This window comes from Vidua macroura, chromosome 2 (assembly GCF_024509145.1).
Source record: "Vidua macroura isolate BioBank_ID:100142 chromosome 2, ASM2450914v1, whole genome shotgun sequence".
Lineage (NCBI taxonomy): Eukaryota > Metazoa > Chordata > Aves > Passeriformes > Viduidae > Vidua > Vidua macroura.
Window position 1 is genome coordinate 88,337,357 of NC_071572.1, and position 27,261 is coordinate 88,364,617.

The window sequence follows — 27,261 nt, forward strand, 5'->3', positions numbered from 1 at the left end:
GTCTGGCCCAATTTGCTTGAATCAGATTCCAACCTCTTATAACAGTCAGATTTTAAAAGCCTTGGAAGAAAAAATCCAGGCTGTGGGTTTTAAAACATCCAGCCCATGTTTTACACAATTTTGGTTTCAGTGGTCTATATGCTGAGAAAATGAGCTATTGACGGAGCACTCACACCACACTACAAGATGGTCCTGTGTTTTGAAGACCAGCCAAAGCCTGAGCCAATACACACTCCCATGCAATTTCAGATAAAATCTACATTATGTTACACTGATCTGTGTTCTGATGTTACTACCACATATTTTTAGAAAATAAAATAAATACCGTTCCCCCTCAAAAGGAGCATTCTACATGGGAGAAGACCCAAATGCTTTCCATAAAATATAAGCACCTGTTCACACTTCTGTGCATGAACGACACAGCAAAAAAGCAGCAATTGTTGCTGTAGTATCTGTTGAACCTTTGTTTTACTTTTGTAAATAACAATCAGGTAAGATTTTTCCTGGAAGATTTTGCTTGAATAAACTACACCAGAAGCACAAATCCAGACTGTGTCATTTGATCACCAGTATCTTCAGAAAGCGTCGTATTTCGTTCTAGAGCAAAGTTTAGCCAGTAAAAGATTTAGTTGAGAAAAATAATGAAAACAATTTTCAGAAGTAAAGAAATCCTAGCTTAAAAAATAAGCAAACCAAGACCAAGTATCCAGCTGCTGAATACTTTATTCTCTTTTTACTTCATACACCTGAGCTCTTAAGGCTTGTACAAAACATAAAATAAAATAAAACCCCAGTATGGGGTTTTAAAACTGATCTTAAAACTTCAGCCTTGTATTTTTTCATCATTTATTCTAAGTATAAAGAGGGGTATGAAAATTGCCAGTCTATCTACTGAAAGCACCTAACCTTTTGGATATTATGTCATTAGTGTTGCCATGAGAGTTGGCTTAAATGATTCAAGTTTTTGAAGAAATGCCAATTTTATTACAACTCTTTCGGCAGAAACATGTCCCATTTCAGGGAGAAATTCACTGAGAAGTGAGCATCCGTTCAAATCTTTTTGCTTTCTCATCCAGAAAAAACCCCCACTTTCAGTTCTACTGAAGAGAGGAAGAGCCTGACTTTGCCTCCCCACAGCTAATAGGAATGCACCAAAGAAAAGGCCACAGAAACAGGAGGAATTATAAAAACACATATTCAAACTTTCCATACTAGCAAAATTCAAATAAAAATACACATTGTAGCTCCAGTGGTGACAGGGAGTACATCAATATGAAGAGATGAACATTTGGGTGGAATGTAGGCAGCAAATCCTTCCGCAGAGGAATGAAGTCCACTGGCACGTAGAAGGTGTGTGAATGTACTGTGGCTTACAGAAGCAGGTCCTGTGAGAAGCTAAGCAGATTTTGCAAGATGCTGTCTGAGGGCATCCAGCACCGAAGGGTGGAACCCATGAAGCCCTCAGACAGCATCATGCAGATTTAGGTCCCTAATGCAATATAAAACAGATTTGCCCCCCATTAAGTGACCTGGGAGCTTGCTTTGGCTTAGTTTTTTTTTTTTTCCCTAAGAATTTGTTGTTAATTAAGCACTTAAAAATAACAGTCTCTCATTTTCCAGAGACTCCACATAAATACTAATCTGTCTTCATCTAAAGGCCAGATTTTCTGCAAGGGCAAATCAATACAGTTTCACTGATTGGGGATCTGGCCTTAAAAGTCTATCAAGTCCATTAAACCCAGCACAGTATGACATGTGCCTTGGCAGTAGGACAGTTCTCTGGATTAATATTTGAGGGAAATTTGGCAATTAAAAAAAAAGGCTCAGTTTTGAAGTGCTGCCATTTCTTTAATTGGTGCTGACCAGCACAGTTTCTCCTCTGGTGAACTGCACAGTTACAGCCGGGGTTTCGCCGTCGTTCTCCTCCAGCTTTAGTGCCGCGTTGTCCAGGCCGGTGCTGCTGGGCTGCGGCAGGGCCGTGGGTTCTGCTGTCCGAGTAGGAGTGGAGCAGTACAGGGTGAAGCCCACCATGATGATAACAAAGGACACAATGTAAAGACCTGAAAACTGGCAGAGGAGAGAAAGAGATGCGTTCAGTCTCATGCAAGAACATGCCAACGCTGCCTTGTGCCAAGAATGTGAAAGCTACCCTTCCTTGTAAAAATTATTTTAATGAGGATTATCACCATGAGCTGGACACAGGTCTGAAAACCAAAATTCAACAGCTCTATTTACTTAAAGACTTGGGCCACTGGCTGATTTTCTCTGCACCTCACTCCCAAGACTGTTGGAGAGGGAGTTTCCTCAGGTCTGCATACAAGAGTCTTAACAGAGAGAACAAATGGGTGTAAACACAGTCATACTGAATGAAAGTTGTTTACTCACATAAATACTGAAACGCTCTATCCCTAAGAGAATTTTGATCCAGCACATGCAAGTATTTCAGGTTCTGGCAAGAGATGAATCTCTATGCTATTGCAAGTCACCAGAGCAGCTAGTTCCCTGCACAGATCTCTTAACCATCTACAGGGCTAGGTGAGTGTTATTGGTGGATCAAAACCAGTTTGCTCTCTACACCCAACAGGTCCTTAAGGGGACAGAGGCTGGGGCTCCTTTTACAAGATTTGCCTTTGCAAGCTGTGAAGAGTGGTGAGAGCTAAAGAGTACAAATTGCAGAGGTATATCAGGCACTCTATTGTTCACTTGCCTGTTAAAATTCCAGTAATTGCCAAGATTCAGCCACCTTGACAGAAAGACAAACACTACATAACACCAGATTCAATAACACCAAGTGTTGAAGATATCCACATACAGGAACAATTTTCAGCAGGTTTATTGAAATCCTCTATATTCCCTTTGTCAAACCACACTGATTAAATACTAGGAGGAAGGACCAGCATATCCTGCACACCTCTGTCAATATCCTCTAACCTCCTTAGCTTCCTCAGACATGCTTGAAAAGTATGTTCTAGTTTATCAGGACAAAATGAATGGCAGGACTTAAGACGGTGGACTCTCCTCCAAAAAAGACTAAGGCATCTACAATTTAGGCACTGCAATTCCTAGCTGGCAGTCACTTGGCTTGGAAACTCTTGGATGGCAACACACAAAAGTAAAAGCAGACTGAAATACAGTGGCCTTGTGTTAAGTGCCTTCCCATCTCACCTTGTTGGCTGTTTGCCTGGAGGAGCTTGGACTCAAGCGCTTGCCCCACACAAGAGGAAGCATCAAGCTCTGAACTATCCCGACAGAAGCAGCAGGATCACCCATGGTCACACCTCCCACTGACCTGCTCCCAGCAAATGGGCAGAGCCTGGGGCTGTATCCAACCACCTGCACAAATTCTCCAGCCTAATGCCCTGAGTGAGCACTTGCCTGGACAGTCACAGGAACTGCAGACCCTTCTTGCAGCACAGTGCACACAAGGCTGGAAGAGTCTCTGATCCTGATGAGTCAATTCCTCCAGGAGTGGATACAGTCACCAAGGCAGGGTGCCAAAGCTGTCACAGTGTAGCTGTGACTCAAGGCCTGTGCGCATCTTTGCATTTACTGACACAGGTGAGCATTACCCATGCTGCTCTATCAGACCTACACTCTTTCTTTTTTTCCTTTTGAGGAGAACTTAGTGGTTTTTTCCTGGGCTTTTTCTTCCTTCTGTTTTTTTTTTTTTTTTAATTTCAAATATTGCAACAACTTTATTGCTTCAGACGCTGATTTCAGTCATACTTTGTGCAGCTGATATCCTCATTGCCAGTGCTGAGCCTAGAGAGTACTTTTAAGTGTTACTGGAGGACTGTATCTCCATCTAGTGTCTGTGCAGTATACTCCCTTCTACAGCAGTTTATACAACTAATGCATGAGAAGATATTTCTCAATATCTCTTGAGGGATTACAGGTATCTATATAATGAGTTCATTAGGAAGCACAGCAAGGATTCATTATGGAGTAATCGGAAAAAAAAAAAAGAGTTCAAAACAGGCATGAAAAATTCACTTTTCACTTGAAACAGACATGGCTGGGGCCAAAAAGTTAAGCGCATTAGCAAAACACTGTGCACAAATCAAAACTTTATCAATTCCTGGGCCTGGTCTCTGCTGCAGCCACTGACTGTGGTCCTTCTGTTTGTTTGTTTCAGAGCAGGCTCAGACCATGGCAATTCAGAGCTCTCCATGACTCTCTTCAGCCAAGCCTCCAGCAACTTGTTGTGAAATATCATCTGATAATGGGGGATACACAGCAATTCCCTGTATTTTTTGCTTGTAGATTCCTGTACTCAGAGTGCTTTTTATTCCAGCAAACATCCTACTTGGTTTTTTGCCCCATAGGTTAAGAAACTACATGGTTAACTTGGCAATAAGATTTTCTACTGCTAAGAGTCATGTCAAAATCAGGCTCTCTCAGTTCATGGTTATCTCAGATGAGATAATAACTTATCTGAGATCCTCTGATTACTAAAGATGTGGCATTATTGCTCTCCTTTTTGTTATTTCTTTGTTTTTAACTCCAGATGCAAGTTCCTATTTCAATAAATATCTGAAGTTCTCTCAACACAATCCCAAAGTCTTTCTTTGCCTGTTCCTTTGGTACCAGAACACCTCAGTGTTAGAAATTATGAGATGGCCTGCTCCCAGAAAAACCTCTTCCCAAAATAAGCTAAAAACCCAAAAAATAAAAATTTAATATATCCCTTCCAAACCTCTTCTTCCTCTTCACTATTATGAATATAAATTTATAATCACTTCTTGAGTTAAGCTATCTGGGTGCCAAAATCCACATTTGGAAGTGACTCAGAAAGGATTTAATTGTTAGACTGTAAGTATGGTTTGCTTCCTGCATTCATTTTTAATGGATGCTTTGTAGTTTGGAGCAAAGTCTGGAACCCAAAACAGGGAGGAAAGCTAAGAGACTCTTGAAAAGGAAAATCTAGCTGCTGTCATACCCTACCACTACCAGAATCTGCACTGCCTTCATTTTCAGAAAACAAATCTGACCTAAAAGCTCCTGGCTGAAGAGAAAGCAACCACATGGAATAATACTGATCGAGTTCCTAAGCAAAGTTCACAAGCTTCTCACTCTCACAAGCCCTTCCAGTCACCGAGCGGCTGACTCAATTACTCCAATTACTTTAATGAACTAGGTTCTCACAAGTGATTCTGGATGGAAAGTGGAAGGTGGAATAAAATCCTTTCAACACTGTCATTTAGCTTGATCAGACACTGCCAAAAATATTTTAGAGCACAATAAAAGTAACTGCCTTTTGAAGAGTGTACAGAATAATACATTTATCAGTATTTTTTCAGATCCTTTAGTCTCTTGTTAGCAGCAGCCCTGAGAGAGCTTGATTCCCATCCCAAAATGTTGGTAATGAACAGATTAAACTTCTGAAAGAAAATATTGTTTTCTGAAAATCAAACTGGTCTTCTTTCAGACACCAAACACCTTTCACGACAGGGAGATTCAAACCCTCTCCTTCGACACTTGGAGTAATGAACCAGATCTAACACACAGTTCCACAAAGGGCTTTCAGTGAGAACTGTATTATTGGAACACCTTGGGAAATTATTTACTATATCTTAACATTGACTTATTCCTTCAAGTGTGAAATGGTTTGAAAATGGCTCTCTGGCTAAGGCAAGGCTCTGTCATTAACTAACATGACTCCTCCTGACTGACACCTGCCAACAATGAATCATAAAAGCTGCAGAAATGTTCAGGTGCAAACGACTGTCCTGGGGCTTTTAAGAACATTATACTTTATTTATAATTCTGGAGTAGAAATATAACTGAAAGAATGTGAAAGTGAAGGAATGAATGTACTCACCTTGTGCAAAAACAGGAAAAGCCCAAGGAAGAAACTGTAGAGATCTGAAGTCAGAATCGCCAGGTTGACAGAGGTTGCGCTGGTAACTTTAATCACAACTGGCATGAAGCTGTACAGCCCAAACATGCACAGGGCAAAGGCTGTGAACAGTAGTGCTGCAAAACAAGGCGACATGTTACTCCTCAGGCACAGAACTATGATTTTATAGAGCACTGATATTCTTCAGATGCCTTGAAACTATGCATTTTTATCTCCTAAAATATATGGGAACGTACATGTAAGAGAAGCATGAAGATTACCTTGTATTGCAAGAATTACTGTATCTATATAGGAAAGTACAGAAAGTATATATACATATGTATATATACAATATATATATATGGATGTATGGATGTATGGATGTATGTATATATGTATATATACAAGAAAGTTCTCATTCATTCCTACATAACATAAGAGCTGTCTGAAGACATTTAGAGCCACACTTCTTTATAACATTTAGTTCTGTTCAGGTCAAAATGTGTCAATTTTTCCTGTACTTCATTTAGGAAGGACAACGAAGAATGTTCTTGTGATGTTTCAACAACAAACATGTCAGTAATTAAACAACAAACACTCACAGTAATTAAACAGGTTTCATTTTTTACTTATTTCAATTTATTTTGAAAAATTATTTCAAGTTATATATAAAATCCAAAACCTGTTTTAATGTTCAGTGCTGCAGACCCTCTCTCTTTGCTGAGCTGCAAAGTTTGAAGAAAATAAACTTGTGAAATATAGTATTAATGCTGCTTGTTATTCAGAGAAAGAAAAGTCCCACCATTCAAAGTCTAAATGATAACAATTTTCCAGTGTTCTGTAACATGCACATTATTTTGTCATACACATACCAATTTTCCAGTTCCACTGAATTTTCATTATCTCCTTATGTTCCACAATGGCTCTAGAGTTAGATAAAAGATATAATATAGTAAAAAAGAAAAAAAAATCATACTAAAATAGAGAATTTAATTACCAAATAGATAAGAAACTTTTGATCTATACGCCATTCATTTTTTGTTTCAAATTTTACTGAATGACACTAGCTCAAACATCTAACAAGCATGAAAAAAGACATAAAAATTAAAGTGCCTGAAAGTCAACAGCACTGTTATTTAATTCTTATGCCTTCTTCATGTGCATTTTAATCCTTCAGCAATTCAGTTTTATTTGAGATACCATTTGAGGAAATTATTAACTATAATGATGAGAAATGAGGACTGTATAATTCATTAGACAGACATAAATACATCTGGGCTGTTACTCAAATATGGTTATTTGTAAGAGTATACATGGTTTCATTTCAAATTTGAGTTCATTATGGAAGATCTCGTGCTAACAATTATCTCCTAATCTTTTCCACAGAGAAAATTCTTTAAGAAATACATTCCTATGAATAGTCCTCAGCATAGTGAGTGTCCTCACAAACCTCAACAAAATAAAAAATACAGCCAAGTATCCTGTGTGTTCAACTGCAAGAGTTCAGCTTTAGTACTGCTGCAATAAGAGTAGTGCAAATAAAAAGGATATAAAAGAGATGCTGATCAGCAGCAAAAATCAATTCAAGTGGAAGGACTCCGATAGAGGCCACAAACAGATGTAACAAAGAATTTAATAACATCAGGGTACAAAAGCAATCATCTGTAGTGTATTCTTAATTAGTTTTAAAATAAATATTAGATCCTTACAGCTGTAGACCGCTGATAATAGTCCCAAACAAGCCCACCATTCCTAGAAACTCCACTCTGCTCAGATTTTTCACAATGTATTCCTCACTCACATTAGAAATGGCATACAAAGAAGCAGCAAGAAGAACTAAGACATCTCCAATCACCACGTCACTACCTGTACAGAAATATTAATCCACAATAAGGGTAATGCTGCAAATACTTTTTAACTTTCCTTAAAAAAGCAAGCAAATTTATCTTGAACATCTCTATCTTCCTAGCTCATTTCAGAGGAAGGAAACCCTTCCTGTATGCGCAGAGGAGTGTCTGAGCACAGACTCTGCTGCCCGTTCACCTCACCCTGCACAGTGTGGAGTAAGCTAAACCCAGCATTTACATCTCATCCCAGCCAAGACCCTGCTGTATTATCTGGTCCAATCCTACTTCTGCTGACCCCAGGCACTGTAGGGAATTGAGCAAATTCCCAGTTAGAGATGGTCTCTGCATTTTGAGAATATTGTCCTCACTTTTGCAGTAAGGCCTGATTCAAAGCTTGCTAAAATCAGCCTATTGATTTTGGAGGGACCTGGACTCAGCTTCAGGTTTTATGCCATATCCTAAGTGGGCACTGCAGATGGGTGGTACCATGTGTCCTGCTGCAATGTATTTATACTGCAAACGGGACTCCCTATGCTACGATCACTCATCATTAAACGGCTCTGTGCATCAGCTAAGTAGCAAGAGGATCACTGCTGTTTAAATCCTTCGATTGGTTTAAAATTTCCTTCCCTAAGCAATCACTAAGAAAGTATGTCTAAAATATGAGGGTAAGCAGCAGTAAGGATGCCCAAGTCAGCAAATAAAGCACAACTTCTTAATGTCTCAGGGAAATATTCTTCTCCTTCCAAGATACTTGTACCACATAGCAGTAAAGCTAAACTTCAGTTTGTCTTACGTCTTACCTACAGTAAAGCCCCAAAATAACAGCATGCAGTCTTATCTCTATGCTGCCTCATGAAGGCAATGCCCTGAAATTTACCTTCTTTTATAGCCTCTGGCTCTGAAAATTCAAAATTCTTATTCAAAATACGATCGCTATGATATGGGTTGATTTAGGTATCTGTCATAGAGAAGACAAGACCTGCCCTTATCTGCACCCAGCTGGCTCCTGGCCCCAGCCTCCTCCACAGAGGTCCCAGGAATCCTGGCATCCTACCCCATCTCCTCTTGGACTCCTGTGCTAAGCCCCCGCTTTCCAGGCTGTGACCTTGGGGACACGTGGACCATTTCTGCTGGGTCTGCCAAACAGAACTCTGAGAAGTCAGCTGCTGTGAGCAACTTTTCATGTGTTACTGGTACCCAGAGAAAATTGCAAATCAGAGAAGTCTGGCTGCCAGCAGGTTGATACTGTATAAAAAAGACAAGGTTTGCAGGCAGAGACAGCTTCCTCTGTTAAACCATCTCACATGACAGTCAAAGGGAACAAGCTTTCAGGAATGAGACTTTTCATCACACTGTCTAATGAACAGCAGCAAAATTTAAACTTAACACAAGTGGGGTTTTTTTTAAGGTGGTAGAAATATCCAAACATACAAGCAAAGAAATTCCACAACTCCCCATAAAATCAACATCTCCTCTTCCTGGACAAGAAATAAAAATAGCAACATGTTGTCTTTTAAAACAGAACTGTATCTGCTACTATTTCTGCTTTACAAGTTCCTGTCCACAGCAGGAACCATCACTCTGCTCTTCCCCCCCACAATAAAGAACTCCTTACCTTCACCTTCCTGCCTCCCTGACAAAATGTCTGCACCCACCATTGTTCCCACACCCAGCAAACAGATGGCAACAGCAACAAAATGTATCAGCCTGTATCTTGCTCGGAGAATGAACCATGACAAAGCCATCAGCATGGGAATCCCAAAACAGTCCAGGAGCTGTGTGTACAGAAAAACTGAGTTAGAAACACACCCCAAATCTGGACTGCAACATCCTGGAAGCAAATGCACAGGATCTTACTTTCAGTCATCAGATGTTAAGGAAACATGCAAAGCAGCCCCAGTAGTTTTGTTTAAGAGAGGGGTGAGACCCACATTTCACCATTAAAAACATTTTGCAAGTGAAGGAGGAGCTGGAACAGGGCTCCACTTTCCCTTGGTAGAAAGTGCTGATTTAGAAAGTCTTCTAATGATGGATCTAATCAACCTTTGCAGCTTTACAAATCAATGCTAGGATGTTGCTCTGAAACAGCATTGCTCCCCAGGACTCCATGTACACAAAGCAAAAATATGGAACTATTGATGGTACAAGTAATCTGATTTTACATTGACGTGACTGTGACAAGGACCTGACCCTGCAGCTTTGGGTTTGATGCTTTGACTTATCTTTCCTTTCTTTATTTTTTTCTGTAAAAGTTTATATGTATTTTTGCTTCGCTGTTAGACCCACCCATAGAATCACAGAACTGCTTTGGATTGGAAGAGACCTTAAAGTTCATCTAGTTCCAACCCTCCTGCCATAGGCAGGGATACCTTCCACTCAACCACTCCAACCTGGCCTTGGACACTTTCAAGAATCTTCTACCTATTCTCCTTTAGGACAGGAAGCAGCAAGAGTTATCTGTGTACTTAATACAGAAGAACATACACTGCAACATAAGACCGGCATATTGTTCTAAAATAATCAAATACCATCGAGACCACTGTGCTAATCATAATTGCTTTAATATTTAATTCAACAAAAAAGATTTTGTTTCTGAATTTGTCAAAGGAAAGAAAAAGTGTACTTTCTGACCTGTGTCAGTAGAGTGCCACAGAACTACATAAGGGAACAGCTTACAGCAGAACATACAGTCAACTTCCCAAAGATTCCTCAGGAATTACTCTCAAATGTCAGCCCTTAAAATTTGGCCTCTTAAAACCCCAACAAAATATGTCCGGATCAGTAGGACTGGGATATAATCTCTGCAATTAAGACAAGAGCCCTCCGTTCTTAATGTTTATTTCCAGACTCTGCCTGCCTCAGTGCACCACTGCAGTCAACTTCTGTGCTGTACCATTTCCCCAAGGGCTTCAACCAAACTTGTTAACATTTTGATGATGTCTCGTTCTACTTGTTCATAATTATACATAGTAAAGTCTTAGAAGCATAGTGCTAAGAGCAGCTATTAAAGATTAAATCTTAACAGTGCCTTTAATCCTTCCATCTACTTGTCTTTGCTCTTTGGATTGCCTCCAGCTTGTCCAGTTTGTAAAGTCTATGAAGTATAAAAGTACTTCTTCAGGCTGTATTATGAGACATTACAACTACCTGAGTCTCAGTATGTTGTACCAAGTATTTCAACACAACTTTATACCATGGAATATATCACACTGTGATCTTCTATCTTTTCAGAGGTCTTGTTCTCTATCTTACGTTTAGTCTAGACTCAAGAAAACCTCTAACATTTCCTTCAAATTGGACTGTTTTGACTAGTATCAAACAACAAGAAATACTACAAGCATTAGAAAGGAAAAATTTTACCCCTCTGGTGGTATATCTACCACCAGAGGGGTAAAAAATAGACATACCTCTTCTACTAATAAGTAAGCTTTCACTTCCCATTAACTGAGATGTTAGTGTGTAGCCTTCCAACCTCCAAACAGTTTTTCAACCCAAACCGAAAGAGTAGAAACCCTTTAAAAAAATCTTAATTAGGCTATAAAGGAGTAGTGCATAATGAGCCAGAAGTTCTTTCAGTAATGCCAGATGGGGAATTGCTGCATCCAGACCAAGAACACCCTGGAGAACCATACCACCATGGTTAGAGGACTTGCAGCCAGGACACAGAGGCATCAAAGGATGAAGAACACACTCTGGTAATCTGTTCTGTTCTGTTCTTCAATTACAGACAGATGAAATCAGATTTCCAGCTACTGGATCGTACCTTCCCTTCATCTAGTACATTACAGAGCTCTTCTGTACAGGATTAAGATCAAAGAGGTGCAAGGCGGATGTAATATCACAATGGATTGTGTCAATGGAACCAATTAAAAAATAAATTCTGTTTATTGAGGTTTTACAACATTTACAGCAGTACTGTGGTACTGACTACTATTTCCAGTAGAGCCTCTTCAAATTCTCATGTTATTCAATTCTAGCCCGTATTTTTAACAAGAAGTGGGGAAGAAACCAGATAACCTAGTCATTTGATTTACAAATGCTTTGACTCAAGCCACGCTTTGGCCACAATGTTTATAGGAGGTTTTAAAAGTAGGGTAAATTATTGAAAGACATTTTAATATAATGGTTAATAAATTATCATAGACAGTTGGAGGTCATTGGTTTGCTTATAATTGCCAGCTTCAGACAGCTTTGTAAACAAGAATGCTCAACTGCTCATTCTATTCATTCCCTACAAGGCTCCCTAAGGGCAGCCTCCAGCTGAGCCCCAGGGCCTCATCCTATACTTTCTTCTATTGAGGCCAGCACTCTTCCATCAGCTGACAATCTGTCAATAGTTGCCTGAAAAACATTTCTATCTGAATTATCTACAGAGCGAATGCTAAATGTGCCCAGTAACATGTTAAAAACATCAAACCACAGCTATATTGCTTGTCTTTTGATATAAATCACATAATTGTTATCACAGAATATCCTGAGTTGGAGGGACCTATCAGGATCTTTAAGTCCAACTCCTTGCCATGCACAGGACACCGCAAGAGTCACACCATGTGCCTGTTGTCCAAATGCTTCCTGAACTCTGTCAGGCTTGGTGCTGTGACCACTTCCCTGAGGAGTCTGTTCCAGTGCCCAACCACCCTCTGGGTGAAGAACCTTCTCCTGATATCCAACCTGAACCTCTCCCAACTCAGCTTCATGCCATAATAAGTGGTCAAACTGCAGCACAGTCAAGTCCTGCCACAAAAAAGGACACTGGCAGCAAGGAGTATCCTGGTACTGCCTCAGCCACAGCCAAACAGTTCAGTTGTGGACCAAAGTCTTCAGTATTTACCAAGAAATGAGAGCTGCCATCCCACTGTTATCACCCTAAAAATCTCCAAACTCCTCCTGCAAAATGCTGGTATTTGATAACTAAAGGGAAACCAGTTCTGCCTCTGTGTGTGTGTGTGAGAAAATACATGGAAGTTCCTTGCTGAGCTGAAAAAAACTTATCTTTGAAGCTACATTTCATAGTGGTGAGCTGAAGCTCCAGCCAGACAGCATTTTAACAATGCTTACATTGCATTTGGGAAAGTGCCATAAACCCCTGTGATGTTTTTATGGTCTCTGGGCATCCACTTACAGCCAGTACTGCAGACAGGCCATCAGGCTGGGTGCTCTGAACCACAGGTACTGATGTAGCTGCAAAATCGCTTGCCAAAACCAAAAAGCCTTGCACTAGAGCATATCACAGGCTTTTGTTGTGGGTTTTTTTCCCTGTATCTCATTTCTGACAATGGAGAGAAACTGATGACTTCAGAGAATGTGCAAGAAACCTCAGGGCAACAGGCAACTGCAAAAAAAATCGCAATTACTGAACTGATCAAACACAAGGTTACCAAAAGGGAAAAAGGCTCAGAAAATGCTTGAGGTTTTTTGATAGGACAATCTATTATATATATTCTTTCTTAATTTCTATGAAAGAAATAATGGGAATAGCTTTACTACTTCTGAGAACTTGGATCCAAGTCCTGGCTTCTTCAGCTGTAAATTTAAGGTCAAACAGTGTCTCACTTACCAGCTTAACTTGATCTTGAGAGTGAAACAAGCCACTCTTAAAACTTTGATTTCTTAGGCATTATTTGTAAGGAGATTAAAGACCTAATGAGTCATAACACATAAGTATGAAGTGGAAATGTGACAAAACAACCCAAGAGACACAACCGGTCTTCAGTAGTGCAATGAAAATCTACTGCAATTCTCTAAAGGGAGCCCAGACTGCAGGAGTTTATTGCTTTATAGGGAATTCTCTTAAATATTAACCCCTATTACTTTGACTCTGTAAAACACTGACTCCTTTCCAACTAACAGCCAAGTCTTCATGTTACTATTTTTTTTTTATTCAGGTAAGTGGGGCCATGACCCCAGCCACAGATCCCCACCACTGGTAACAGCAGGCATGAATTGGCACAATATGGACACACTCCCTACTTGCTCCTGCACCATCCTCTCCCTTGTTCCCACAGCAGCTGTGAAGTCACACAGTGAGTTAACTTGGGCCTGACACAGCTCACTAACAGTACAGCCAAAGGCAGGGTTTACTCCCACTTTGCTCAGTGTTCTGAGTTAATTTGTTCAAGGAAACTGGCCCTGCAAGCTTAGAAGACTGCAGTTGGAGGTAGGAGGAAAGCACTGACTCTTCCAGCAGCTTTTGTCTGCATAGTGTGACAAAGAAACCCCAGCTTTAGCCCTTCTGTCTATAGAACTTTTTGGGAACACAAGATTTATCCTAGCGCAGCAATGCAGCATCAAGCACTGGTGTTGCAGAGGATGTCTACTATTACTTTATTTATGCTGACCTTCCTTCCACCTCTTCCAGACAGGGCCCTGAACTGCCACATGCAAAAGCCACAAGCCTGGTACCTCACTGCATGGGCAGCAACACCAGCTGACACTCAGTGTGTCCTCACAGGTGGGGTTACATCTCACAGCGCCTCCCACAGCTTCTAGGACTAGGCAAAAGATCCACCTCACTGTCATCAAGAACCTGCACTGAGTGACTGTTATCTGGTCATAAATTTTTATTTTGTGTCAGGAGAAAAAACTGAGTGGCTGTCAGCAAACTCTTAGAAGTGCTTTTATCAAAATAATTAGGGTTCAACTCAGGAGCTGGCACAGGGTAATACCAGCCAATCTTCTCTGCTTCCTGGAAAGGTTATTCATGATAAAGGATGCTCTTCCCTGTACTGCAAAGAGAAAATAGATACTGGAAAGTTCTTTTCAGGCTTAAATAGCTTCCATGTCTGTCCTATGAATCTCATTTTAGAAACCAGTCCAAAACTGTAATAAAAGCAACAGTTCAAAAAGAGAGATCAGTCCTTACCTGCACACTTGTGAGGGTTGTATATTGGTAGGCTTTTACAATCGTGTAATTGGCTTCAACATCAGCCAGTGCCACAATCATATACTTCCACCACCTCTGTTTCAAAATCTGCCAAAGACTGTCACTGCCTGTTCAGAAGAAAGCGGCAATCAATATGTGCTTCTTTCCAACCAAATGTTGCACGGGAATGTTGCTTTTTAGAAACATAAGTAATACCAAGATTGACTTTGCTTGCCCCTGCTTAAGGTACAATAACAGGAAACACAGCCTGGGAGGAGACAATGCAAACAGTGAAAAGCACAGAAATTCTCCCACATAAAGCAAAACACAGCAAGACTAGAATTGTCTAAAGAGTAAATTAATAAGAATAGGAGGAATACTAAATAGCCTCTGGTAACAAAGCATGTTAAAGCCTATATTTCCCAATAGATGACTTCAAACCAAAGAGCACAAAACTCTAAACAGACATGACATCAAATTAAATGCACATTTAACCTGTGAAATTAGTTTCCATGTGTTGCTATAAAGCAGGAACTTTAAAAACTAGTATGAGTATTGAGGTCTTTATTTTCAAATTCTGAAATGAAAACGTAGAAAGAAAAAAAAAGATGAACAAGAATCTCCCATGCCGTATTTCACATACCAGTCCTAAATACCAGCATTGTTGTAAAAACTAGAAGCAGCAAAAAATAGTTGATGAAACTTTGCAACATTGGAGTATTCACTCGGTATTTCTCTGCCAGGTACTGACTAGTAACAGCTGTCCCACAGATGAACAAGGAGAGCATCTGGCCCAGAATTATAGTTTTCCAAATATGCCTGTGAACATAAAAGACAAAACACAGTAAGCTTAGAATTAAACATTCAAGTCTCTAAAAAAATATTTTCTAGTTTAACAGGAAAAATGACATTTTTTTAGGCTGACACTTTATATTTTTTCTACTCCCTACAATGTTGTCCTGTTACCTACAGGTAAGCAGGGTTTTGTGTACACAGAAGGTCTAGTCTGACCTCAGGATAGCCACATGAGAAGTGACGCCAGCTCAAACCATCAGCCATGGAGACTGCAGTTACTTGCAAGGATCTTCAAACAGGTCACCTGGGCAGGCTCTTCCCAATAGCAGGTCTTATTCTTATTAGGTAAGTTTTGAGTTAAATCCTTTGTCCTCCACTGAATTCCATCCTGAGTTTTATTGAGCTGAGACCTTAGATGAGCAGTACTAAAGGAACACATAAGTATTAATGATAAAACCAAGTAACAACTCAGTTTGGAAGGCTCTTGAAAGACCATCTGGTCCAACCTTTAATGGGAAAGGGAGACTCAAGGAGACTATTTAGCACCCTGTCCAGTTACATCTTGCAAACCTCCAGGGATGGGGACTCTACAACATCCCTCCGGAGGTTGTCCAGTGATTGCTTGTTCTCACCATAAAATAAATCTTTCTTATAGTAAGAATTATTGTAATTAATAATTATTGTGAATTTTTTTCAGTTCTATTACATCATGTTCTGCTGCAACTGAGGATGGAGTCAAGAATGCATTTTGGGTACAGATCACATTTGCATTTACAGCTCTTAAGTCCCACCCACAGCCAGAAGGGACAAAAAAGAAAAAAAAAAAAGCTCATGCTCTTTTAGTAGCATTTCTTCACCTAATGTAAGATGAACTAGTCCAGATGCTCCTAGACAAACAGGGGCATGTAACTCTATGTATTTTTTTTGGCTTGCTCTTTCTCCTGCCAGTGGAGCTATGCAGACTTGTACCACCCCAGTCTCTGCACATGCACAATATACAGTGACAGGAGCTCAGCCCTGTGCTGTCTGTACAGGTCTGCTAAGCAGGGGAAGAAAGGACCTCATTAGGATTCCACATCTACCCTGTGCCCACATCTCTCCACGCTGATGTCTGGCTTGACACCCATGTGTCAGGCACACCACCTGAGAGTAACACTGGCTGTCTTCCCAAGGTGGGAGACCCCAATGCAGTAAGTACCAGCTCACCCTGCTGTGCTGTGCAATCCAGCTGCCAGGCAATGAGAAGGGTGTATTTGACAGTGCTAAACCCAACTACAATCATGCAATCAATCCCTCCTTTTGGAAGGGAGGCATCTTCCTTGCACAGAGTCTAATGTTCCTGCATGAATCCTGTTTTCAATTCAGCCTAACACCAAGCTCTTCTGACTTCGAAAATGTTGCTGGGCACTTTTTTCTCTCCAAGCCCATTCTGATGAGACAGCAAATCTCTACAAAGTCCAGCCACGCTGTACTTCCAAGAGATTTGAATCCCATGCTTTACTACAGCTTGCCTTGCCAATCCCAATCCCAGGAATGGTGCACATTCACACTCCTAAATATTATATATCATGTGACAATCTTGTAAGGTACTATCCAGTCTCAAATGAGTAACTCTTACTGGCGTGTGAAAGGAAAACATTCTCATTTCTAAAGAGACTTCTAAATCTGTTGGGGTGGTGGTGGGTGGTTTTCATTAAAAATAGCAGGAGAAAAAATTGAAGCGACCTCACTTCTTTTATATTTTAAATTATTTCTTTTTCATTTCTTTATATTCTGGTCAATGATCTGATTGTGCTATTTAGTGAACAACTCAGACACATTCTGGCTAATTATTCTGGCTGATGCAGAAATACCTTTTTATGGTCACGTAAAGAATTTAATCAGTTGCCATTAGAACAAATGTGATGTAGGTTAGCTAAAATTTCAAGCAGGCATGGATGAGGATTCCAGCTTGCCCTTTGCCAGCCCTGCAAACTCTGGTTTCTTTGCAACAGGTAAAATGACAGAAGACCCACTGATATTCAAAGGAAGATACACTGTGGTGAAAAAACATACAAGAACATGATTTAAGGCATTTAAAAAAACACACATATACTTTTTATTATTTAAATAAAGCTTCTTGCCCCAAACTAGCAGAAAAAAAAATTTCTCCTTCACCATTAGCATTCAAGGAATACAGCAAGCCTTTAGCAGTTTATTGGACCAAATTCACCCTGCACTTGGACTAGCTGGGAGGAGAGTGTGGAGGTAGGCGTCAGACATGAATAGAAGCATGACTGGGCAAAACTGCTGCAGTTTTACTGGAGCAAAGCTTGTGTGCTGCACAAAATGAACTGCACTCGTCAATGTGCTACCAGGAGAGGTCAAAGCTGCTTTGGCTGGCAGAAGCCCTGATCTAGATACAAACTCCTCTTCACCCACTTGCTGGCTGTTGCCACAGAGAAGGGCAGAAGCACAGGCAATACCACCCCACAAGTTTGTTTAAGGAGGCTCATTTAACATGGACTTCTGTGTGGTAAGGCTTTAAACATTTTTGTCTAGGATATGAGTTGCAAGGGGAAACTTTGCTCCTCCTGAGCTACAGCACATTCTCTATAGCAAAGGCCTGGACTCTACATGCAGCTTTCTGGCAAACTGGATAGCAACCATGCTACAATGAAAGGGAAAAATGGGGAAAACCTGCTGCCATTCAAATTTGTTAACAATTGAGCTCCAACCATCATTTACTGAAAACAAGACAGACCTATCTGCCCTCTTGCAGTGGAGTAACTCCACTAAGGTGACCCTCAGCTTTTCTAATAACCAAATTTCCCCAGTTCAAAGTACCTAAGGAATTATCTCCTTGCATTTCTGCATTTGGGAACAGAGGCAGGCCCAGAACAGCCAGAACTGTTTGCTTTGTGGTTACTGGCCTAGCAATCATTGCTATTTAGTTAATATGTCTTGGCAGTACTACAGAGTTTACTTCTACCGTAACAAAGGTGTCTGACAAAGCAAGCAGGCTTCATCACACCTCATGCCCTTCTCTATTTTTTTGTCTATTTTAATTCAAGGAATTTCTTTCTCACCTGAACAGATTCAAAATGTTAACATCAAAAAACACACAGAAATACTTAGTCCACCAACAGTGGAAAACTATCCTCAAAAAATGTCTTCTGTGAATCCCAAAATGCTCTGTAACTAGCAGCTTTCTCAGCTGTGTGTAAGATAAGAGCCTCTTGCCCTGACTGCTTCCTAATGCCAGGTGGAAGCCTCAGCAGGAAGCAGCAACAGTTTCCCCTCACACCATTTGCCAAAACATGAAAAATAATTTCTTCAAATTTAGATGACATCACCATGCTCCTGGCATGATGCACTGAGCTCATAGCTTATCTTAAAAAATATATTTGATCTTCTGTAAAACTTGAGAGCAAACTTTAAATCCCACAGTTTGCATTTTGCATGACAATTTCTTCTGAGAAAAATGCTTTAAAGACACAAGTTTCCATTCATTCTGGTATTGATATGAGTATTGATGACAGTGACTTTCTTATTAATAATTGATCAGATTTTGAAATATATTAATTATTAACTTTTCCACGCCAGAACTTAATCCTCTCAGCATTTTTTTTTTTAATGCAGTGGAAAAGACATTCACTTTGGTGTCTCAGATGATGCAAGGTAAGTGATCTGAAAAGGCCTTTCTTTTCAACAATTTTACTGGCAATTAGTTTAGTAAATCCTGTAATTTTAATGTGAATTTTTAACTCATAATAAATACAGCTACTCAAATATTCATTTTATTTATGCCACCAATTTAATACTGACATGGCAAAGCCTGGCAACACTGTTCACGTACAGAGTGCACTTGCGCTTAGCTTTATCTACTGAACCCTTCCTAAACAGGGGAGGAAGTGACCTTTTAATTTCAATGATCTCACTTTTTCATGCTAGTGGTTAAGGGAAAATGCAGGTTCAGACTGAACCCATATTGCAACATAATTAGTAATTAACTAAGAACAGAATATATTTTCAACAACTAACATCGTGAGAAGTTAGTTTTTCCATGTCCTGCTTTAAAACTGACATCAATTTAATTTGCAAAAGGTAAAAAACAGAAAAGCACCAGAAATATATTTTCTAATGGTTCTACTCAAAAAAAAAGGCAGAAAAAAAAAAAAACACAACAAAGTGGGGGAGTAGGGGACAAGCCTAGTCTCCCCCTAGTTTATTACATACAGCTTAGCCTAGTTTATTACATACAACTACTAAACCTTCCTATGACTCAGAAAGGCCTCAAACAAAACTGAAGTGGCTGAGCCTGCTGTCACCTAGAGGAAAAAAAAAAAAAAAGAAAAACTATCAACTCAGTATCTCAGACAACACTTCTTAAAATTCAGTCAAAGGCACTGATTTTCTTTCAAATACCTTCCATAGACTCACTTAGTGTAGCCTTTGGCAAAACTAACAGCATAGGGGAGGTTACTGAACACTCAACAAGTTTCTGTCTCGCCTTTAGTGTTTCTCCTCACAGGCACGAGGAGTGAAAAGAGAAAAACTTATAACCAAAAAAGAAGATGAGACTTTGTCCACTGGAATAAGGCTCTGCTTGTCCAGCATACACCACCACATAGTCCAGCAGCCAGGCTACAGTTTATAAGCAAGAGGCTGGCAGGAAAGCCAGCACATCCTTGGCTGACAAATCCTACATAATAACTATTAGTGACCAAACTTATAGCTCAAAAAAAGCCTTTTAAACAGGGACTGTTTTTTTCTCTTAGAGGGAAAGTGAAGCTGTAAGTGGATGGCCTAGAAGTCTGAGGATGTAGTCCTGCTCTCGTGGAAGGTAGCACTTCTGAAGTACCAGCTTGTTTACACAGCTTGGCAGATATTTTTCCACAAGTTTTCCATGCTTAACTAGTGCTCATATTTCACCTGAACGAGTCTCTATCCTAAACTGATTCACGGAAGGAGGAAATGGGGATACTGGTCTTTCTGGACTCCATACCTCGTTTCAGTTATTTTATTCTATTACCTTCGCTATCCCCCATGACCTGTCCTTCATAATGATGCTGATCGAGGACTACAAAACAGATAAAGTGCAGGGAAAAGAACGGAAAACAGAAGAACAAAAAAGACAAATGCATGCGTTTATGTGTGAGAGCAGAGTCCTACTTCAACAGAGTCAAAACGTCACTCGCTAATTCCACGCTTAGGCGAGGCGACCCTGAGCGCTCCCGCCCAACAGCACCCGCAGGCTGCAGCTCGGCGGCGCTCCCGGAGCAGCCCCGGCATCAGAGCGCCCGCTCCCGGGGCAGCGGCCAGAGCTCCCTCGGGCTCCCCCAGGCCGGGCCAGCCGAAGGCTCCGGGCTCTGCTCAGCCCCGCGCACCCCGGGCCGTAACCCCGGGCCCGCACCGCGCTCCGGCCCAGACTCCCCGCGGCTGCTCCCGGCGGCGCAGAGCGGCCTCCGCATCCCGACCGCGCTGCCCGCCGAAGCGCCGAGAGCAGCGCGGACGTTTCCCCTCTCCTCCCTTCCTTCCCCCGCTCCGGCGGGCGGCCCGGAAGCCGGCGGGCGGGGAGGCCGGCACCGCGCGGCTCCACGTGGAGGCCGAGGACTCACCAGGTGCAGAGCTTGGCCCTGAGCAGCGCCAGCAGCCGGCGCGGAGAGGAGGCGGTGGCCCCAAGCGATGGCTCGGCCCCAGCAGCAGCAGCAGCAGCCGCGGGCGGCGGTGCCCCGACAGCAGCGGCCGCCTCCTCCATGGCGCGGCTGCCCCGGCACCGCGCCCGCCGGCAGCGGGCAGGGAGCGATGGAGGGCGGGCGCTGCGAAGGCGGCACCCGGCGGAAGGAAGGGATGAGCAGCAGCACCGGGACAGCGGCACACTGTTTCGCGGAGAGCGGCCGAGCCCGGCTTTGTGCCCGCCGAGGGGCCGCCCCCGGGAGGGGCACGGCTCGTGCTGGGGCGTGGGGTCGGAGCTCTCCTGATGTTGCTTCTCCTGGGCGCGCTCCGGCCCTGCAGTTTCCTCCAACCGCTGGGTGCAGGTGGGGGGCTTTAGCAGCGCCAACGCCACGTTGGTGTTCCCGCTCTCCCGCGGGGCTCCCCGGCAGCAGCCCAGCCTGGTGCCCCGGTGCGGGTCCCTGCAGGGCTACTTTGCCCCCAGCCCCTGCGCAGGCATCGAGCCCCAGGGCACGTGGGAGCCTGGCAGCAGCTGGTTGATGTGCAGGCAGTTCAGGCGCATCTGCCAGTTAGAGCAGTAACAGTTACTGGATATCCTTCAAGTTCAACTTTCGCAGCTTTCTCCGTAGCCTCGAGTGTTCTAACGTTTCAATTCCCACTTCTTTGCTGCTTCTTTCCCATGCCTCTGGATTTTTTACATCCTGTTTGTCTTCACCTATATCTCATGGCAACTCACCTGGAGAACCTGGTGACATTTTGCATACTTTGGTGGGTTTTTTAACAGTACTTCTGATGATGCTCTGTATGTGATGGAATTGAACCCCCCGAGGTGTCTCCAGGAAGAGCAATCTTTGGCCCTCATTGGAGCAGATATTTATCACTGTCCTCCCTGAAGGATTCTGAAGGCAGAAAGGATTTTCTGCCACAATACACTGTTGGTCTCTACCCTTAGCTTTTCCCCGCAGAGCACCACGATCTAATCTTTCTCCTCCCAACACCATAACACTTTTTTTTCAGACGTGTTTTTCTCTGTCATAGTTCTCTCTTTCAAATTGCATTTATTTCCCTATGCTGCTACTCAAATTCATCCTCATAGGATTAGATTTAGGAGTCAAAGAGGCATTACTGTGCCATTTTCAGGTTATCTTTACATTTCCATGTATGTGTCATTAATGAAGGTGAATTTTAGTCTCCCCTTTCCCCAGGGGCCCAGGCTCAAATAACCACTAAGGTATTGGCTACATGGGAGAGGACCCCAAATACCCTCTTTGACTCTGTGGTGGTATAATGTTAAAGGTCATTATGAAAGAAAAGCTGTATAATTAAATGTTTTAATAGCATTAATAAATTATAACCTACATATCCATTTATTTATTATACTGAGTTTTTATGTATTTTTTCTTCACTTGTATAACAGAAAAGTTTACTGGTATTTTAATCTTGAATTCCTAATCCAATAAAAATCCTGCTCTGACTCCTGCAAAAAAATCAGTCTGCCAAGATTAGTCTCAGTGTTATGATAGTTATGAATCTGGTCATGCTGGTCCTGATTCTTCACAACCTAAACTAACAAAGGGTTTAAAAGAAACAGACTTATCGGACCCTGTATATTTAGTCATATCTGAGTTCCACAGCTGTGGTACTCTTATCTTCACATTTAATTCATCCTATGTCTGCAATCTGCTGCCAGTTTTCCAGAGATAGGGAATCATGTCTTTGGTGCTCTTTGTCTCCATTTAAGCTCAGCTCTTGAAATTCCTTGCTACAGGTAGGCTGCAGCACACAAAAAGACACTGCCAGGCCAGAGCTTTACGCTAGAGCTGCTCAGCTGCCGAAAGATTGCAATGCCAGAGGGGTATCTATGAATTCTAAAAATATGAAACAAAATAAAGAGTTTGATCTCGTTTGAATTTAAATTTTAACAATAGCAACAAACAAGAAAACCCAGCAACAGCTGTTAAAAGTGCCGTCTGTTAGACTTTGGGGACTAAGTTCATTGCAAAGTGTAATAAACTTCGCTATCGCAGGACATTTTTATGGCTTGTGGACAACATGGCCATGAATGCAGAGATAACTGAGTCTAAACGTGACTTTGTGTTCAGCTACTCCTGCTTCAGGCTGCTGCTCTACTGCAATTCAGGGTCCATCTCATGTGTGATTGTGGCTGTATGTTTCTGGATCTTTGTTGTGCCCTGAGTTTGCCTCATGCCAGTGAAGAGATGCACGTGGCTGCAGTGTGTGCCAGCCAGGCTGCCTGGCCCTGCAGACACCCTTCATTCCATCCAGAACTGGTATTGTCCCTGTCCTGTGCTGCCCACCAGTGCAACATGGCAGTGTGTGCCTTTAAGGGTGTGCATCCTCTTTCAGAGACAGAAACTCTGTTCCTGGGGCTCTACAAAAGTAACTGCTTTCACTGTAACATACTTTAATGTGTCTTTTCCAGGACTAGTGAAATCTCTGGGAATGACTCTAGTTTATCTGCAGGCAGGATGTACTTGGAAGCTTAATGGGCCCCTAGACTAACTGGTAGGTATATACCTCCTTTTTGGCTAAGAATTTTTAGCAATAAATTTATTATTTAATTATTTGTATTCAAAAATTTTGTCTGAAATATCAAACTATTTTGAAGTGTGACTGAAAGGATCTAAGAATCCAAATATTTTTTATAGTTGGATATCTTCTAGAATGGGTGAAAGATAACTCAAAAGTACCAGCAAGTACTTACTGCTTTAAAAAAAAAAAAATTGGAGCTGAGGACAAATAAAAGAATTAGCAAAGCCATAACAAATATGAGACAGACATAGCTCTGGTATCCTCATCTGCTTTAAAGTCCTTTTTGCTAAACAGTTTAATTTCAGTGTGTCTTATCAGGCTGTTCCTCCTGCTGAGAAAATCATAAGTTTGAATAGGTGATAAAAGTAGATAACAATGATAACAAAGCCATTGTTCAGCTAGACACTTTGGTGTACATTACTGTAACAAAATTATATTTTTTGCATCTGTGTCAACTGAAGGAAAGACAAAAAATATTACATGAATTGAAGTCAAAAGCTAAAACTGCAGAAGTGATTCTTTCTAAAATGCTGAGCAAGCATAATGTGAGGGTTTTTTTGATTGGAAGTATATGTGCCACTAGAGGTCCTTCATGATCAGATTATGTTTTCCTCCACAGCATTTTGCAAGGGCTTTTTCTATTCTTTTATCTATGGGATATATGAGAATTATAATTTCTAAAGATATTAGAATAATAGAGGGATCTTATTGTGATTAAGCCTTTTCTGGGAAGATACCAATACAATTTTTCAGATAGCATTTCTTCAGTAAAAGCTCGTTTTATTATGAAATAATAAATATTATTTATTTTTACTTCAATAACTGCATGTTTTTAAATTTCCAATTTTTCATCGCCTTATACCTCATCTTCAACATAATCACTTTTCTTTTAGAAAAATAAAGGAAGGAACAAATGTCAAACTAATGAGTGAAATTAGGAAAAACAACTGGAACAATAAAACAAGATGTAAGGTAATTTTTCTCTGCTCTGTCATTATTTTCTTAGTTAGAAGTTGGTATAAAACGTCTGAACACTGTTTTGGAGAACTGTGCAGCCTTGGTACTGACATTAAATTTATCACTACAGAACACAATGTTATTTATTGGGAAACTAGTAACAAAGATTCATAGCTCGTTAGTTGGAAATTATTAGGAACTAAGGCAAAGAAATACTTGCTGTTCCTGGGATGGTCATGAGCTGGAAAGGCCTAAAAGCTGCACAAAGGGCAAATGGAATCACAGAGTGCATCAACTGTAATCAAGACAGGGATGTGTTACACTGTACAAAGTCCTGGGGGAACTTTTAATGAAAGGTAGGGTATGTGCTGGTTGCTCATTCAAGACAAATATGCAGAAAGATGCAAAAAGATCTGTGGGACACCATGGATTCACTGCAAAGGCCCTGATAGCCAAAAGATTCCTTACTATCCTGTATCTTAAAAAAAAAATCTGCAGATGAAGGAAATCACTATTTTAAAATTAAAATATTCTAATATTCCCTAAAATTCTCTAAAAAAATTTAATCTGATAAACATCACAGTAAGATATTCAGTGGAAAAACATACCTTATGTCTGCACTGCCATATCCTGGGGTGCAGGGGTCATTCTGCTGTCTCTACCAAGAAGGAAATGTGAAGAAAATGTGTTTTCACATTGTAATGTCAAAGAACATAACTACTAAGTAAAAGCAACTGAATGAGGAGGGGTGAGAATTTCAGTATGTAGTGAGGTTTATTTATGAGAAAATATCAAGAACAGAGTTTAGGTCCTTGATTGTCATTGAAAATCACCAGAGCCAACAGAAATGGTAAAACAGATGCATTTTGAGGGCAATCAGTACAAGGTCACACAAGTCTATGCATCTGTAATTCTGATCTCACACACCATCCTCACTTCCCACTCACCTGAAATATGACCCCCTGCTTGCAACTGTACCCATACAAAAAAAAAAAAAAAAAAAAAAAACCGAAAAAAAAGAACAACAACAACAAAAAAAAGTAGGGTTTTGTTGCAAATTTCGTGTTTCCAAGTGTAACCAACATGAGAGTTACTTTCACTAATAACTAGCAAAATCTCAAAGGACTCTGGTTTTGTACCCAGTCCAAACAGAGTTCCCTCAAATCTTTAACCTTCCATCACTGACACAAGATATATAATATTTAAAGAGCTGGTGCTATAATGTCCGGGACAACTGGAGATTATAGCTTCAAGCCATGAGCTCAATCTCAGAAAGGCAGATATAATAAAGCCCAAGGACCATCAAAATTTAAGCCTATTTAGCACATGCTGAAGGCTTTTTTTTTTTTGATCAAAACTCTCTGTCCCTGAAATAAAAGAAAATTTTCTTCAACCCTCTGACATATTTCTTTCTCTTAAAAGAATTGTGTTCTCACAGTGGTTTCATGGAATAGCATCTAATACCTCTGACTCTGAATCTGCAGGATCCAGTAGGTCCTCTATAACAGGCATCTTCTGCTCTTTGGACTTTACAGAATAGTTTGGGATTTTGGTCTTAAAAAGAAAATCACAAAAAAATAGTCTTCTTTATTACATTGACCCCATTTTTTTTATCAGAATACCCTATGACATTGCATTCACCTTTGCTATTAGATGAAAATTAAAATCTGTGTAAATTGAATTGCAAAACTTGCCAGTCTGAGGTCTTTCTTGATTAAGACTGTGTACAATTAATTTCAGTTTACTTGCTTGTCTGTGATGGGATATTATTAGAGTAATTGAGACTAAACTTAGAGTAGTGAAGGCCAGAATCCACAATTCCCTGCATGAATGTGAATGCCAGACTTTGCATTGTGTGGTTCATCTTTAAATCTTAACACTCAAATACAGACTAGGGCTGAGAAGAGACTAACCAGGCCCCCATTAAAACAGGTTTAAGGGTAGGATAGTATTTTACAAGTAGGTGAAACCCCTGTTTCCACTCCAAACCTAACAGAAGAGTTGGGGCAATCTTTCCATGATTGTTTTTACACCTTACTGGCACTTTTCCTTCACACCTTAATGAAAAAGTTGAAGGTAACATTATGTAAGGCAGCATTGTGATGATCCACCACAAACAAAACATGGATTCCAGGCAGAAGAAACTCTTTAATTAAATCAACCAGTGTAATTTGAAAAGAGTTTAGCCAGGCACACAGCAGTTCATCCAACTGGATTTGCACTGTTGAAGATTTGGGCTGCATCAATGCAATATTATTAAGAAAGGTACCCTAGGATATATCAAAAGATATTCACAGAATTGCAGAGTAGCTCGAGTTGAAAGGGATCCCTGGAGGCTATCTAGCCCAAACCCTCACTTAAAGCAGGGTCATCTTGAGCAGGTTGTTCAGGATCCTGGCCTGTTAAGCTTAAATTTCTCCAAGGCTGAAGATTTTACAATTCTTTGTGTTCTTCTTCCAGTGTCTAAGAATGCTCACAAAACAATAGATAATAAATAAATCCTTTTCCCTACTCAGAAATTCCCTTGTTGCAAACCATGATTGCCAGCCTTTCTCCTTATGCAGTGTGCCATCGGGAAAGTGAAGACTGCAAAAAGATCCCCCTTTTCATCTCCAGCTTCCCTCAGCTTCACTTGGCTGTCATATGTCACCACATGACACAAGGAAAAACGACGCACCACAGCTTTGGTCACGATGAAGAGACTAATTTATTTTTTCTGACTCCAATCTTTTATAGTTCTCAAAAGGTGC

The 27,261-nt window shown here is 40.9% G+C and overlaps 1 protein-coding gene and 1 long non-coding RNA gene across 3 annotated transcripts; one reads left to right on the top strand and one right to left on the bottom strand.

Moving 5' to 3' along the window:
* Positions 1–705: 705 nt before the first annotated feature.
* SLC35F2 (solute carrier family 35 member F2) lies at positions 706–21,563 on the bottom strand. 2 transcript variants are annotated; one of them, XM_053971710.1, is made up of 8 exons: positions 20,947–21,563; positions 15,303–15,370; positions 14,552–14,679; positions 9,305–9,464; positions 7,549–7,705; positions 6,712–6,764; positions 5,822–5,976; positions 706–2,067 (listed from the first exon to the last, which is right to left on the bottom strand). In XM_053971710.1, exons 1-8 carry the CDS (start codon positions 21,084–21,086, stop codon positions 1,849–1,851), a joined length of 1,080 nt encoding a protein of 359 aa, XP_053827685.1. In that variant the 5' UTR covers positions 21,087–21,563; the 3' UTR covers positions 706–1,848. The 2 variants fall into 2 exon arrangements, with proteins under 2 accessions (XP_053827685.1, XP_053827684.1); XM_053971709.1 differs by having other exon boundaries at positions 15,195–15,370; positions 20,947–21,560.
* Positions 21,564–21,679: 116 nt separating this feature from the next.
* Positions 21,680–24,526, top strand: LOC128804163 (uncharacterized). The gene is made up of 3 exons (XR_008435958.1): positions 21,680–21,769; positions 23,445–23,527; positions 24,448–24,526. It is a non-coding gene; the product is annotated as an uncharacterized LOC128804163 (long non-coding RNA).
* Positions 24,527–27,261: the final 2,735 nt, after the last annotated feature.

Coding starts and splice junctions, on each gene's coding strand:
- SLC35F2 (XM_053971709.1), bottom strand. CDS start 21,086: ATGGAGGAGGCGGCCGCTGCTGTCGGGGCACCGCCGCCCGCGGCTGCT. Junction 9,465..14,551: donor CAACCCTCACAAGTGTGCAG/GTAAGGACTGAT, acceptor CTGTACACACAG/CTCCTGGACTGTTTTGGGAT. Junction 6,765..7,548: donor ATTATCAGCGGTCTACAGCT/GTAAGGATCTAA, acceptor ATCTAACTCTAG/AGCCATTGTGGAACATAAGG.